This window comes from Oryza glaberrima, chromosome 1 (genome assembly GCF_000147395.1).
Source record: "Oryza glaberrima chromosome 1, OglaRS2, whole genome shotgun sequence".
NCBI lineage: Eukaryota > Viridiplantae > Streptophyta > Magnoliopsida > Poales > Poaceae > Oryza > Oryza glaberrima.
Window position 1 is genome coordinate 31081295 of NC_068326.1, and position 12658 is coordinate 31093952.

At 41.8% G+C, this 12658-nt stretch overlaps 2 protein-coding genes across 2 annotated transcripts; both read left to right on the plus strand.

Annotated features, from left to right (window-relative positions):
- Nucleotides 1-823: 823 nt before the first annotated feature.
- Nucleotides 824-6842, plus strand: LOC127755368 (nucleotide pyrophosphatase/phosphodiesterase-like). The gene is made up of 13 exons (XM_052281027.1): nucleotides 824-1418; nucleotides 1555-1642; nucleotides 3256-3525; nucleotides 3630-3738; nucleotides 3848-3965; nucleotides 4066-4198; nucleotides 4321-4508; nucleotides 4585-4771; nucleotides 4869-4936; nucleotides 5112-5205; nucleotides 5303-5494; nucleotides 5675-5755; nucleotides 6387-6842. Exons 1-13 carry the CDS (start codon nucleotides 1117-1119, stop codon nucleotides 6447-6449), a joined length of 1893 nt encoding a protein of 630 aa, XP_052136987.1. The 5' UTR covers nucleotides 824-1116; the 3' UTR covers nucleotides 6450-6842.
- Nucleotides 6843-8604: 1762 nt separating this feature from the next.
- On the plus strand, nucleotides 8605-11869 carry LOC127755025 (uncharacterized). Its single transcript, XM_052280689.1, has 2 exons — nucleotides 8605-8980; nucleotides 11841-11869. The coding sequence occupies exons 1-2, from the start codon at nucleotides 8605-8607 to the stop codon at nucleotides 11867-11869; spliced, it is 405 nt and encodes a 134-aa protein (XP_052136649.1).
- The last annotated feature ends 789 nt before the right edge of the window (nucleotides 11870-12658 follow it).

Consider the following 12658-nt stretch of genomic DNA (forward strand, 5'->3'; position numbering starts at 1 on the left):
CGTCCTAGAGTTTGTTCTATGCCAGTTGACAAGAACTGACGGAGAACGTCCACGCTAAGTCACTTTTTAATCTTGATCTTAGTAGCTGATGAAATCTTTTCGGCACGTGCATTTGATATATAGTAGGAGTATATACCAAACGAAGCTTACTAAGAAGCAGATACAGCGTCTGAAATATCGAGAGAACTAGCAAGTAGTAGTAGCAACCAAAAGAACCCTTATTTTAAATCATCTATGGTATCGGTGTAATATGTCAAGACAATTTAGCAATAATCGTGTCCTCGCAGCGAAGCAATTGCCCAACGAGAAAACCATTGGCTGCCGGGAACAAAAGCAGTCGAACCGAGCGGCAAATTAATGTATGCCCGGCTTGTTGCGCCTAACATTGTCATGAACCAGTACTGCTGCCCCCATGTTCCATCCGCCCATCACCCATGCGTTTGGTTGGAACACCCTAAAGCCGAAGCCACACCGCCACACGGTTCGGCCACTTGATCACCCCCATCAACTGCCCGCCGATGGCAGCATGGCGCAGATACACTGATACACACAGGGTTCCCCCTTTTCGCCGTTTGACAGGTAACAATCCTGTGAACAAGACATATTCTCGGGCATTTTTCCGGTGTACATGTGAAAAGCTATTACAAATGCAGGAGGGATTGCAATCGCGCGCAAGCGACGTGGTTGCGGACAGCGAAAGGAATTGGCCGCTCCGCCCGTTCCCGCCACGCTCGCCGCGACGTACAGCATATCCCTCTCGATTCCCTCGTCCCCCATATATATTTCCCTTTCAGAGAGGCGCAGATATCACCGATGGCTCCGCGCCCAGAAGCGTCCGCCGCGACGTCTCCCCGTTAATTGTCATCCACATTGTTGGAGGAGCCGTGTGCCCGTGTGTGTGTGTTCACGTCGGCGTACGTGTTTCATCGCAGTGTGCCCGTTATAACGGCCTCGTCTCACCAGTGCGCGCGCGGCCAGGCGCGCGTATAGGTGTAGAGCCAGCCACACGATCACACGTACTCCCGTGCAGTTGCCAGTTGATTGGTTCAGCGTGGCTGCGCGCGGCGCGGGGCGGACGGGCAGACGCGATCGACGACAGGCACCGGCTCCGGCTCCATGGCGCGCCTCCTTCTGCTGCTCGTGCTCATCGGCGGCATCTGCGCCGCCGCCGCGGCGAGCTCGCCGCTACTCCCGGCGGCGGAGACGATGCGCGTGAGCTTCGCGGGGAAGTCGGAGTTCAGGACGGTGAACAGGAAGCCGCTGGGTACGTGCCTGGACCCGAGCCCGTACCTGGAGATCAGCGTCAGCACCGGCGGGGCGCCGCTCCCCGACGAGGCGTTCCTCAACGTGACCGTCTCCGGCGTCCGCAGGCCCGACCGCTCCCACTGGCTCGCCATGATCACGCCTTCAAACTCCAGGTGAATGAGAAAATGCATGCAAATCGATTTCATCATCACTGTAAACGTCTCTGTTTGAGTTTGATTGGATCGATCTCTTCCTCTGGTAATTAATGCAACTGTGTGCGAGTAAATTAATTCATGGATGCGCATGCAGTGTCTTGGGGTGCCCTCTGAACGGTGTCAATTACATCGAGACAGGTGATCTGGCGAGCCTCCCTCTTCTGTGCCACTACCCTGTCAAGGTGAGTTCTTGCATGCAAAGACAACCGCTTTTTCTATGCTCTTAATTAACTTGATCTAATTTAGCTACTAGTAGCAGTTTGCACCAGTAACTCTTCCACTGTAGTAGGAGGAGGATTTAGTTGCCACACACCAACGTAACCCTGATCATGCTTGTCGATCAGATCTAGTAGTACGTATATAACGTGACATACGACACTTGCCATATTAAATCCTTGATGATGTCCACCATGTCTGAAGATTTCCTTAAATTGGTTGTTGAGTCCAAGGAAAGACAGCGGCGATAGCAAAATTAATTGGGACATTTCGACAACGACGTGCTAATCAGATCGTTAGTTGCTACACGGTGCAGCAATGCCTGTGCTATATAAGCCTCACATGAATGATCATTCGTGAAGCAATCCTATTTGTCATGGGTCTACATCTGTACACCTAAATACTTTTACAAAAAATTCCAGTATGTATCATGTATTTATACTATGGTTAGATCTAAATAATTGTGTGGTTCCCTCCACCAGAAACACCAGTTTCAACCCAACCAAATCACATGTGGAACTGCCTCTGTTTTAGTGTTTGCTCATAGGCCTCAACTTTTAAATTAACCAATGGTTTCTTGATTAGCTTTATTTTTGAACGAGGATCTTGCTTGATTTACTTTATACACTCATTATGAAATTCCGCGTTCTCCACTGTCAAGCGTGCTAATGACCTATTGTCAACGTCTCACATGCATGAAGAGTGTGTGTGTGTGTGTGTATATGGTAACGGCATACACACACATGCATGACAGCATGACTCAATCAGACAACCTCGTAATATCTACTCTAAAACTACCTCAGTCCACACTTTATTCCAAAATAAATTAATTCTTACCTATAAATCTGAATTTAACGTTATCTAGGTTCATAGTTTTTTTTCTGAGCGAAAAAAATGCCCATACTTATCCATGCTCATAGTTTAAATTTGTTTATTCTTTTTAGATAGAGGGAGTACCTTATTTGGGTAGAATTTTGTTAATAGAGTCATCAGCAACAACTAGAAATGTGCTCATGCTTTATTATAGGTAAAAAACAATACATTACAAAATGTTATAGACAAAATATATTTTTTATCAAATATGCTTACATATATATATATATATATATATATTCACTTGTTTGTAATAAATATTGGACTATTCCATAATATCAGACATTATCAATGGCTCATGTATAAAAATTGCAAAAACAAAGGGTGAGTTGGTCGTGGCATATTCAATGTTATCATCATCAGTGGCTTCTAAAGAAGTATATACTCTATCTATTTTATATTATAAGCCGTTTGATTTTTTTATGAAAATTCTTTAGGTTTGACCAAGTCTATAGAAATAAATAGCAACATCCACACCACTAAATTAGTTTCATTAAATTTAATACTGAATATATTTGACACGTTGTTTGTTTTGTATTGAAATGTATTACTATTTTTTTTTGTTATAAACTAGTTAAACTTTTGACTAAGAAAAAAAATCAAATAACTTATAATATAAAACGAACGGAGTAGAAATGTAGGCCCCTAGTTTAAAGCTAGGTCCAGTTGCGATCCATCCAAAATTTTAACGGGCCTGGGCGTGCAGGCCCAGTACCTGACAAGCGACCCGGGCTACCTGGGCTGCAAGGCCTCGGCGTGCCAGAAGCGCCGCGCGTCCGGCACCTGCAAGGTCCGGACCTGCGCCGCCACGCTGGCGTTCCACGTCATCAACTTCCGCACCGACGTCGAGTTCGTCCTCTTCTCCGGCGGCTTCGCGACGCCATGCGTCCTCAAGCGCTCCGGCGCGCTCCCGTTCGCCAACCCCGCCAAGCCGCTCCACGGCCACCTCTCCAGCGTCGACTCCAAGGCCACATCGGTGAGCACCACTGAGCATTACTACTATCATCCAAAGCTTTTCCACCTTTGCTTTTCAGCAGCTGCAAATGAAGTAACTTGTTGGATTTCTGTATGATGAATCAGATGAGGCTTACGTGGGTGAGCGGAGACGCGAGGCCGCAGCAGGTTCAGTACGGGACGGGCAAGACTGCTACCTCTGTTGCCACGACATTCACTCATAAGGACATGTGCAGTGAGTAGTAATTAGTCGTGTTTTTATCACTGTTAAAAGGCAATGGAGAAAAGGATGAATTCAGTATCAGGTCTATTATCTCAAATGGAATGGAAACACCGATGTGCAGGCGTCGCCGTGCTGCCGAGTCCTGCGAAGGATTTCGGGTGGCATGATCCGGGTTACATCCATTCGGCACTCATGACCGGTCTCCAGCCTTCTCAGTCCTACAATTACCGTTACGGAAGGTACAGGTTCCTCCCTTCTTTTTTCACTTTTTTGCTGTAAAACTTAGCAGTTGTCACTTGTCAGTAACATCCTCAATACGGGCTTGCCGCTGATGTGCAGTGATTCTGTGAGTTGGAGTAACACAACCAAATTCAGAACCCCACCAGCTGCAGGTTCAGGCGAGCTGTCCTTCGTGGTATTTGGCGATATGGGGAAGGCTCCACTGGACCCATCAGTGGAACACTACATTCAGGTATACAAAATCCTACATTCCTGCAAATGTTCCATTTTCACTAGCAAGCTCGTACATTTCGCGTGGTATATTTGCTCAGAGACAATGATGATGATTGGTGTTAAACGATGCAAAATTTGCAGCCTGGATCGACCTCCGTGGCCAAAGCAGTAGCTGCAGAGATGCAAACCGGAAAGGTCGACTCGATCTTCCACATCGGAGACATCAGCTACGCCACGGGCTTCCTTGTCGAATGGGATTTCTTCCTTCACCTCATCACGCCGCTCGCGTCGCAGGTGTCCTACATGACCGCCATTGGTAACCACGAGAGGTGATTCCTGCACCCAGAACACTGTGCACATTAATTCTAGGTGTGGATGACAATGAGCTGATGATGCTTTCATCAGAGACTATGCAGGATCTGGATCGGTATATCCGACGCCGGATTCAGGCGGCGAATGTGGAGTCCCCTACGAGTCCTACTTCCCCATGCCTGCTTCCGGTAGGGACAAGCCATGGTATTCGATCGAGCAAGGGAGCGTTCACTTCGTTGTGATGTCCACCGAGCACGAGTGGTCAGAGAAGTCAGACCAAGTAAGTGATCAAAGTCACATTTCTATTCCTTTTCACTTTTTCAGGAGTACATCGTTTACATGTTCATGTCACTCTCCAAATTTTGTTGTGTGAGTAGTACAATTGGATGGAAATGGATTTGTCATCAGTTGATAGATCAAGAACACCATGGGTGATCTTCATTGGGTAAGCTAAATGATCTTTTATTCTTCTAAAAAATATATGTTTGCCTAGAGATCAAACAAACAAAAGATATTATTTTCTGAAACAAAGCAGGTAAAAAAATATGTTCCGTACTCCAGAATGCAAATTGTCTGATACTAGAAAGAATTAACACTTGTCACTTCAATGACCGCTGCAGGCATAGACCAATGTATTCATCCAGCAGCGGTATTCCGCCCAGCGTTGATCCGAACTTCGTTTCCTCTGTTGAGCCACTCTTGCTTAACCACAAGGTAAGATTGGAATGCAGCTTTAGTCACACTTAAATCTACCTTCATAAGTTCATAGAATACTAGACTATAGAAGGATGTTTTGATTTATGATGAACAGGTCGATTTGGTCTTCTTTGGCCATGTACACAACTACGAGAGAACGTGTGCGGTATACCAGGGCAGTTGCAAAGGCATGCCAAAGAAGGACGCAAAAGGAGTTGAAACCTACGATAACAGCAACTACGCCGCACCTGTTCATGCCGTTGTTGGAGCAGGGGGGTTCAACTTGGATGGCTTCCCTAAGATTGGTGTAAGAGTCATATCTACACCTTTGTGTATGTTGTTCTCCTAGGCAATTATAGACATCGTTTCAAACTACATAGTATGGTGGTAACAAATTGATATACTCCTAATTGATAAGAACGCATTAACGCCTGAAAACTCACATACTGTTAAAGTGACAAGCTTGTCTTTCTGTTAAATTGTTCAGCTGCATAGCTGGAGCTTATCAAGGATTTCAGAGTTTGGATATGCCAGGGTACATGCGACGAAAACTGATATGTTGGTTCAGGTCAGTCCACATATATATATTCTACCTCGGTTTCTGTTAACACGCTTTTTAAATTACTGAACGGTGGGTTTTGTGTAAAAACTTTTTATATATAAGTTCCTTTAAAATATAAAATAAATTTATTTTTTAAGTTTGCAACAATTAAACTTAATTAATTATGTACTGATGGTTTTCTTGTTTTTCTTACTTTAACTTTATCTTCATCTTTATTAGAAAAGAATATCACCTGTCTTAACTCTCAATTCTGTCTCTTGTCTAAATTAAATTCTCATAATGAAATATTCCAACTGGTAAAATCATCATTGCTCACAAGTACTTCCTCCGTTTCACAATTTAAGTCATTCTAGCATTTCCCACATTCATATTGATGCTAATGACTAGATTCATTAGCATCAATATGAATGTGGGAAATGCTAGAATGACTTAAATTGTGAAACGTGTCTAGATTCATTAGCATCAATATGAATGTGGGAAATGCTAGAATGACTTAAATTGTGAAACGGAGGGAGTACTAAAATAACTATTGCATGGAATGATTGATTTTTTTTTTAAAAAAAAATGCTACTATCTGAGTAAGCAATGGTGCATGGCTGCATCTCAAGTCTGAACAACTGTTACTCTCTTTTTTCAGTTTGTAAACTCGAACACGTCGGCAGTCCAGGACCAATTTAGGATTGTGAAGGGAGCCAGATGATCCAACCTTACAAGCAACTTGATATTCACAAGGAGAAACAGTAGCTACTTTTTTTTTATTTGTTAGTATATATAGCTAGGTACGCTGTAAATAGATGCTGAATTACACACATAAATGCTATAGACTATCAGGCTGTGTACGCGGCTACAATAAATTAATACTATCATTTTTCTCCCTGATAGTAACATTTACTCCATCGCAAACCTTTGCCTGCTAATATTTCAAGAGTAGAGGGATATTAGATAAACAGTTTGAAGTTGAGGAGTGTGTTGTAGACTTGTTCCATGTGATGATCACTTAGGTATATGAACTTGTAAAATACGGATCTAGCTCTAATCTTGGTTTAGTGTATCACCCAATTTTCAAAGTGCAGATAAGGCAGCTCGTGCACTAACATCATTATCCATGGTGATTGGAATTTTGTATTTAGGCTCTTTCACTATATTATGCTCCTGAATCGATTCCTACCACTCCCAAATCGACCGTTGGTAGAGGAGGTGAAGAGACATTGATTAGGGTAGTGGCAATAGAAGGTCCTTCAAGCCAACATAGATGGTGTAGTAGGATGAGAATGATCCCACGAGTCTGACATGGCGTGATTGTCTTATTTAAATTGTCTTTGTTCCTCCTCTCTGGCTACAATCTACTACAAGAACACAACTTGCCACCAACAATGGATTCACAAGTTTTGCCCCTTGTTCGCCAGTCCTTGCTGTCCCTCCACAACTAGGGCTGTCAACGAGCCGAGCTCGAGCGAACTCGTCTGCCTAGGCTCGAGCTCGATACAAGCTCGAGCCGAGCTCAAGCCGAGCCTATAAAATATTCGAGTTTTCTAACAGGCTCGGCTCGAGCTTGACCAAGCTCGAGCTCGACTACCGTGCTTGATTTTTAAGTAAAGCAATATATATTTCAAAAATAATCTTTTAAAAAATAATTAATTTCTAGTTCATCATATTAGTAGAAGAGTAAAAAAAGAATAAAATAAATATATGATGTCAATATAAGGCATATAAATAATATATTTGGTCTCCTAATTTATTAAATAACAACAAAAATCATATATTACTAGACTCGTTGGAAGCTCGAGCTCGGCTCGACAAAGCTCGCGAGCTTTGGAAGAGGCTCGGGCTCAGCTCGTCTGGAGCTCGAGCCGAGCTCGAGCAGCTCGCGAGCCTCGAGCTTTTTTGACAGCCCTATCCACAACCACTATAGTATGCTTTGCTCCACTGCTACCCTAACAGCCACTGAAGCGTTACATTCTGTCGCTGCTCTAATACGATTCAACGGCGGTGGGGATCGATTTATGAACGCACTATAGCGAAGATGCTAAAATACAAAATTGTCGCCACTGTGGACAACCACGCCAACGCATGAGCTGCGGCATTTGTACTTTGGACCTCGACTTATGTAAAGTATGGATTTCATATGACATAGGAAACTTTTATGGTATCATAGAGACTTTGGAAAAGATGTACAAATTTGTCCTGATATCAAGTATGTTAAACCAGCACGGTGACATCTAAGAACCTATAATTAAAGAGCAATTTTACGGTACTTAAGGAGGTACCATGAGGTACCATTTTTTCTATTGTAAATTTAGTATAGGTACTAAAATTTGGTACCTCATGTTACCTCCTCAAGAACCGTAGAATTGCTCATAATTAAAACCGATGTAGATTGATGTACGGTTGATAAAATGGGTTGGAAATAAAATGATTTTATTTAGTTGTTGTTCATGTATGGAAACTGCAAGTCTACAACAACGTGCCAGTTGAGAAATTTAATAATTGGAGAGGCATGGCTGATTTTGGTGTATATTCTCCATTTCCTCGGTAAAACCCACACCATATCGCCATGCTTAACAGACTCTCAGTTACACGCTGAAGTCTGGAAGCATAAGCTTAAATCCATATAGTCATTGGCTTTGGCTCCTTTTTGTGCTTTGCCGTATCTAGATGGCTGGCATATCGGTACGGTAAAACCAACGCTTAAGAATTAGCTGCGCACCTAATAAAATAAGTACTGAAGCCATGAATCTACAATAGTAATTGTCCTTTTGCAAACCATGATACTTACATAACCCCAACCAACCATCAGCATTCCACAGTCGTCCATCCATGCACACAGCACACGGGAAGCGAGTCACAACTGACACATGCATTGCAACAAGTACACACACCCTTACCATATGGCAAGGCTGTTCGCCGTGTGCTTCGTTATCCTCAGTTTCGCCATGGCCGCGGCGGCAGCGAGGCCGGCAACGTCGTCGACGGCGGACGCTCCAGCGACGAGCGGCGACTGCAGCAGCGACGTGCAGGACCTGATGGCCAACTGCCAGGACTACGTGATGTTCCCGGCCGACCCGAAGATCGACCCGTCGCAGGCTTGCTGCGCGGCGGTCCAGAGGGCAAACATGCCGTGCGTGTGCAACAAGGTCATCCCGGAGGTCGAGCAGCTGATTTGCATGGACAAGGTTGTGTACGTCGTCGCCTTCTGCAAGAAGCCCTTTCAGCCTGGCTCCAACTGTGGAAGTAAGTCTATATGTCTAATACGCTCGAGTTCCCGCTCCGCGTTCAATTAAGTTTGGGGTATATATCTCCATTCTTTGCTCAAATCATCGAGGACTAAAACACGTACACACCTTCTTCACAAGTTCATTAGTCCCTTAACTGATTTATCTTTAATCCACCAATACTCACTTAGGGGGCTAGATTCGCTTTTAACATGTATCCCACTAGTACACAAACAACTAAAGGTGCCGTTTGGGAAACCCCACCTTTAAGGTATTTTCAAAGGTGCCTTTAAGGTTCCAAAACCCTAAAAAAAAGCTCAATGCATTGGCTCGAATCGAGCCGATCCATCGAGCATCTCCACTGCATCCCAAAACAAGACACATACAAGATTAACACATCGAAAAGAACACAACACAAAAACACAATAAACATATCCATGAACACATTAACATCAACAAACATCAAAAACATTAACATCAACAACACAATAGCGGCCGGCGTCCTTCTCCACCCCTGCCGCTAGCATCCTTCTCCACCCCTTCCGCCGTCACTGAATGGAGAGGGCGTGCCGCCGCCTCCGCCGAGCCACCGCCTGGCCGCCGCCGAGACAGAGAGGGCGAGAGAGAGATCAAGAAGGGACGGGATAAGGCCACCTTATATGGATAAGGCTAGCGCTCGATCGGCTTGCTGGCTCGGCTTGGTTTGGTATAGGTGCAGGGTTTTTTAGAAAACTAACACCTATAATTTATTATAGGCCGGTTTTAGTTAACCGATACCTATAATATATTAAAGGTGCCGATTTTTTTTTTAAAAAAACGGGTACCTATAGTATAGGTGTCAGTTTTTCTTTAGAACCGGCACATATAGCTGCTTAAAGGTACCGGTTTTATGTGTTTTCAGCTCGCAGAGAAGGGAAAAGCACTATAGGTATCAGTTTTACCTGTTCCGGCACCTATAGTATCTATAGTATCTATCTCTATGTGCTTTTTTAGTAGTGTATGCATCGACAGTAGCCATCTTGCCATCTCACCTATCAAACATTAGTTGTCCAGAGTCTAGACGCTAGATGTTATTTTTTTCACTACTCTCATCCAAAACATGCAAATACGTATTCAGTACTCTAAATGAGTTCAAATGAAGAAAAAAATTATCAACTAAAAAATGTAGATCTCGTCAAACTATATAATTTTCATATAAGGTTTGTCTCCATTCATAATCTTTACCTATTATAAAAGTTTAAGATGTTTTTGCCAGATGTTTCGTGCGTCATCTGACTTCAATTCCTGCTCAGCTTGCGCACTATCGCCCGCTCGTGCGCATCAGAATCGGGTCCGTGTTAGTGTCCGACTTCTCCCCTGATACCTGCGCATGTTCACATCCTCCCTCACGAGTTGTTCGCACGCACCAGCCGGAAAAAAAGAGCGGAGCATCAATATGTCAGCAAATCGATCCGACTCTAATCCAAACCGATACGTCACACAAATAATAAAATCAGCATGGGAGATATATATAGACTTATGCTGTGTTTGGCAGCCCCTCTTCCTAACCCATCTCCCTTATTTTCTACACGCACGCTTTTCAAACTGCTAAACGGTGTTTTTTTTTTTGCAAAAAGTTTCTATACGAAATTTGCTTAAAAAAATCAAATTAATCTATTTTATAAAAAATTAGCAATTACTTATTTAATCACCCGCTAATAGATCTGCCTTGTCAAAGGATGTCGCACAAACACTCAAGTGGGCACGTGGGTATCTCCGGCCGGTTAGTATCATTTGCCTCGTGAGATTGCGTTGATTTTTTTTCATGATTTTAAGATACAAATTTCCTTTCTTCAGTGTCGTTCGTTCTCAGTTTAGAGACACATTTTTACCACACTCAAAACGAGAAAACTCATTGACACGTGATTAATTAAGTATTAATCTCTATATCTTCTCTACTATTATAAAAACTGAAGAAGTATTTGTCGGTAATTTGGTACATCATCCGTGTATAAGTTGGTTTTTAAATTCGTTCGCTTTTTGAAATACAGAAGGTGTCGTATAAGAAATATATTTAAAAAACTTGCATGCTAACTTGAGATGATCGGACTTCTAACTGCAGCTTATGATTTTCTAAAAAAAATATGTTCTTTTTTTGCGAGGAAAAAGATATATGTTCAAGTGAATTCTCGGGGAGAATTTCACTTTAGCTAAACCATATAACAATAATAAGATTAAAATAATCTTTACCCGTTACAATGCACGGACATTTTTCTAGTTATTTGAAAATTTTAAAAATATGTTTATTCAAATAGATCTAAGAACTTCTAAAACATATTTGGACATGCAAACAATCTCAAGTGAAAGGTCATTAACTTCAAAGTTGTAGATTTCGTCGAGCTCTACAATTTTGATATAAAGTTGGTTTTCATCCAACAACCTCATATGAGAAAGTGGTTTCTAAAAAAATATGCACATATGATATGAGTAGGTCCATTTCTAAAGGCACACCTCTCAAAATAAAATTTTAGAGGTGATCGCTTAAGGCAACCGCCTCTAGAATTGAGGAGGCAATTAAGACGATCGCCTCTAAAAATCTATTTTATAGGTGATTTTCTAATGCAGTTACATAGACCATTCATCACTAGAAATCAGACTATTTTTAAAGTTGATTCGTTTATATGGCTGCCTCTAAAAATCAATGTCTAGTGGTTGTCCATGACTGTGGGTCCATTATATACGTTGGTTTTCTTATAAACTGTATGTACAGTATAAAAGGTAGACAATCACGATAATTTAATATATGTGGTCTCTTAGTTTATGTGTGTGTACTGTGTGTGTATTTATTTGTTTCTTTGCATCTCCATAATCATGGTTATTTTGAATGGTTTGTTTTTCAGGCTACCGTGTTCCTGCTTCCCTCGCTTAATGCTTATGTGTCCTGCCAGTTACATTATCACGGATAACTGATCATATGCCATTTTATGGCTTCAGTCATAATATATTGTTTTACTAAGTTTGTCTACATGATAAAGAGATACACATGGATCTCTCCTAAATAAAGTCATCATTGATGTCCACATGCATTATTATGTATGTTAATTTACAAGTGATAAAACACATACTACTACTACACCCAAGATGTGGTATAGCTCAAACACACCCCAACGTAGTAATTTTTCTAGTGCGAGAACAATCATATATAGCAAAATATTCTATTGAGCCTGGCGATAATAACTCATAGTAATAATTTTATTATGTAAGAAGTTTGTTTTTAGTTATCACGCACACTGGGTGCATCTTAATGCTATATATTTATTTGGCCACACAAAAGTAGTTCTTCCTCTAATGCCTTTCATTCTCAACTTTCATCATTTATTTGTCCTTTTTGTTAGGTTCCATCAACCTAATATGGGTGAAAAGACAGTTTTCTATTAATATGTTTTAATGCAAGATCTGTGATTTTTATATTTTCTTTTGAGTTACAATTTTTATACTAGCTTATTATGCATGATGGTCGAATATCTCTCATGAACCATAATATTATTTTAGTAATCAAGTGTGATGCAAAATCCTTTAAATTTAGTATATTACATAAAAAAAATTCTCAATTTCTACTTCTTAGCTTATAGGCTGTGCGCATATAGAATTTGAATTTTAGAAGTTTTAAAGTTGATTTTGGTTTTTTATCATATTTATTTTTCAGCACTGACTTTTG